The 3,665-nt window shown below is 32.4% G+C and overlaps 1 protein-coding gene across 1 annotated transcript in view; it reads right to left on the reverse strand.

Moving 5' to 3' along the window:
• Positions 1–126: 126 nt before the first annotated feature.
• Positions 127–3,665, reverse strand: part of LOC110109598 (G patch domain-containing protein 11) — a 13,065-nt gene continuing 9,526 nt past the window's right edge. Inside the window, exons 3-4 of the mRNA XM_020840750.2 lie at positions 3,025–3,090; positions 127–579 (exon numbers count right to left, since the gene is read on the reverse strand). Of these exons, the coding sequence (XP_020696409.1) occupies positions 520–579; positions 3,025–3,090 (126 nt within the window). The 3' untranslated portion in view covers positions 127–519. The remainder of the gene's footprint in view (positions 580–3,024; positions 3,091–3,665) is intronic.

Consider the following 3,665-nt stretch of genomic DNA (forward strand, 5'->3'; position numbering starts at 1 on the left):
TAGTTTGTGTACTTATCCATCAGGATTATTTGAATGATGGTGCTTTATGATGACTATTTCGTGAATTTTTAAATATCGCTTTAATTCTCTATTTTTGCATGAAAGAATTTGAAGTAGCCGACAATGTGATAAAGTTTTGTTATTATTGTTGATGAAAGAATTTAAGTCATCTATTAACTGATAGTACAATGTCGTATACATCACTAGTGCATCTAATGGAAAACAGTTTTGAATTCAGACGAGTACATGCCACTCTATAGTCATTAGAGAGAGAATTTAAACACTTAAGGGTATTCGTTTGGAACTACGAGTGCTCAATAGGAAGTTTCTAGCCACCTATGTTGTTGAGTTAGAACTTGGATTGATGGCTTATGTGTGCTTTCTTCATGAATTGTAAAACTAAATTTTGCTGATTAAATCATTTCTTGACGCTGTGTTCCAAACTTGTTTGCCATTTTGATCTTGAGTTCAAAACCTGACCGTTAGTCCGCATTTCAAATGCTGCCAGCAAGCTGAGTCTCAGTGGTCCTCTTCAAAGAGTCCAGGACAAGAAGACTGGAGTGCTCCCTCTGATTCATACTGAAAAAGAAGCACTGAAAATTAACCAACAATTTGAGAATTTTATAATAATAAAGAACATTTAAAGCAATATATCCATTTCCATGATTACTATGAAATGCATACTCTACTTTCTATGTAATGAATGTTGACGTTTTAGTAAAGATAAAATATTATTGACAAGCATATGCCTAAACATTAAGTGGTAAAATAAACGCAAAAGCAGTGGATTTAGGCTTATTTTACATGTATTTTTATTTCTTATCTATCATAGTTTATTGAAAGAAATATTAGACTTTTAAATTCAATAATTATTCAAATTAAAATCATTTTCTTAAGCGTATAATTTTGTGTACAAAAATATTTATAAATATTTATAAAATTTGACAAAATTTATATCATTATCTGCACATGACAATTATAATTTTTTAGATGGATGGATAAAATTAAAATATATGTACTATTTAAATAAAAATATTGAGAAATAAAAAATTCATCATGTCATCAACAATAATGAGTGACGAATATGAAAAAGTAATAAATCAATCTGATGAAACGGAATTAAAATAAATTTGTGTGCTTCTAATATTATGATCTATAAGGGCAAGGGTATTCTCAAACTTAATTCTTATTAATCCATTCTCGCTAATCTATTTTGTTAAAAAAAAAAAAGTAGTAAGAAGTCATAAACATCAATTCTTAAGACATGTAAATACACATGTGGTTAGTCAAAGGTTAGAGTACATCTCCTTCAATTATTCTTTGGGCAAAGCCAATTTCATGTAAATAATAAGGGAAATATGAACTAAATTTGGGATTCAAGAATACGGTTGAGCTAACAATAAAGATGGCAGTATAACAACTCCACTCAACAATTGTGGCATTGATGAGCAGAGCCATAGCTCATAACTTACTTATTTAGAGTCATGATTTTCTATAATAAATGTATGATTTGAATTGTGTGTTATAGACTTATAGTGTATTAAATGCAATCTATGTTGTAACCATGCTTCCCTCTTTATAAAGGAATGTTTGAAGAGTGTTTTAGATTGGCTTTTTACATAAGAAGCCCTACAGTCCAAACATACGAGGTGAGTTTCTTATTCTCGAGAAAGGCTTCTGGATTAAGAGCTACAGAGAGGACATTTAAAGAAGAGCTTCACCAAGAAATGAAGCGTCGGACATGTTATCTACCCAAAAGAAAGACCATGGCTTATACAGACCGCAAAGACAACTTCAAATTCCTCCAAAAATAATCCAAACTTCAACAAGCTCAATATATGAAACAAACGGCATGCCTATAGTCACTGCATTTGAAACTAAACAAAACCTTAAAAAAATAAACTCATTAAATTGGATCAAATGACGATAATTGAGAAAGAGGACGTTTATTACAAACCTAAAGCGATGGGGTTTTCTCTGTAGCAAATAAGGTTAGAAAGTTTATTAAAAAATCAAAACTTGCTTGAAATTTAATCAATTCAAAATTAAAATCAATTTACTTCGACTCGAGGATGGCATGCTCAACAACAAATCAATTCATATGAATATCCACATTTATATGTATGTTTTCACTCATATATGCATATTTATATATATACAATTAATTTATATTATATAAATATATTTATATTTAATGCATACATGCACACTTATATTATATAACTTTTTCTAAGAAAATAAAGTTATATGTTAAACATATATATTTAAGAAGCTTTGATTAACTCAACTTGAGCTTGGAAGCAATAATTTTTTTAATTTGACTCTAATTTGCTCAACTCGAAATGAAGTTTTCAATTTTGAGCAGAGGTCAGCTGACTCCGTTCAGTTGAACTAGACTCCTGCAACCCTAACAGAAAACAACAGAAATATTAAGTATTAACTCCTTGTTCTCGGAACCTTATCTTTATTGTTAGAGGTACCAGATCCAAAGTGCCTATTTAAAAAAAGCTACAGAACTTGAAATACAGAAGAAACGCACATGGTAAAGGGAAAGGAAAGCACCACAGCTTACAATAAGACCTCAATCTGATAAACTGGTGTTCCTCTCACCCGTAGTTGCCTTTTCTAGCTCCAAAACCATGAACATATGGGAGATTACCATTCAGGGGAAAGAAAGAAAAAAAAAACGCTGAAGAAGAGAAAAACAGCTATGACATTTTTTAACATGTTTTGGATGCTCTAAATCCACGTCAACAGTCACTATTTATAGCTATAAGTGGAAATTCATTATTAAAGGTAATAGAAGGTATTAGTTACAAGCATGAGTCCTAACATTTATTGGACCAAATCAATACCAAGACTGAGTGGCTTCGGTTATGTTACGGGAAAATAATCTATTCAATCCTAAAGCAAGCCAGAAGCTGGCTGCAACGTGCATATTCATGAACGAATCATATGAACACATTTTTTTGATAAAGCATCCACAGTAGTGAAAAATTTGTATGATAGTTGAATGGCACATACCTGACATCCGCAGTACAGGCAGTAGTAATGGTCTTCCCTTAGCTTCATCAGTATCTCACGAAGATCCTGCAGAGTTTCAATTTCTTGATGAGGAGATTGGCAACAACCATATAATGATTAGTCACATTTATAATGCTATTAATCTTTGCAACAATATAATGGTGGTCCAAAAAATGAAATAGAACATTGATGCTATCAAGAATTTCTGTACTTTTTATTTTATTTGAACAATAGTATATTTTGTTTTCTTTTCTTTTTTAGCTATCCAATGATGGGAAAGCATCCAATGATCATGGTAGGTATTGCATATGGCTTGGTAGACCTATGGTTTGCTGGCTCGATTGGTCCCTGGCTGCTGGTGGTTCACGGGTTGGCTGTTTTGGAGCATTCGGTTTTGAGCTTGTTCTCTAAGTTGCTTGAGCTGAAGTTTAGTAGCTCTTTAATTCTCAAAAGGTACCTCATTATGAAATTTACTTTTGGAGTGGTCTTGTCCCTTCCCCTTCCCCTTTTCTTCTTGTCTCTTGGGAATCCGTGGCCTGTTCTTTAATGGTGGCTGAATTCAATGCATTATCTTGGAAAACCGTGGCTTGCTCTTTAGTGATGGCTGAATTCAAAGCATTACCTCCCCCCTTTCTTCTTGT

This window comes from Dendrobium catenatum, unplaced genomic scaffold, assembly GCF_001605985.2.
Source record: "Dendrobium catenatum unplaced genomic scaffold, ASM160598v2 fragScaff_scaffold_911, whole genome shotgun sequence".
In the NCBI taxonomy this organism is placed as follows: Eukaryota; Viridiplantae; Streptophyta; class Magnoliopsida; order Asparagales; family Orchidaceae; genus Dendrobium; species Dendrobium catenatum.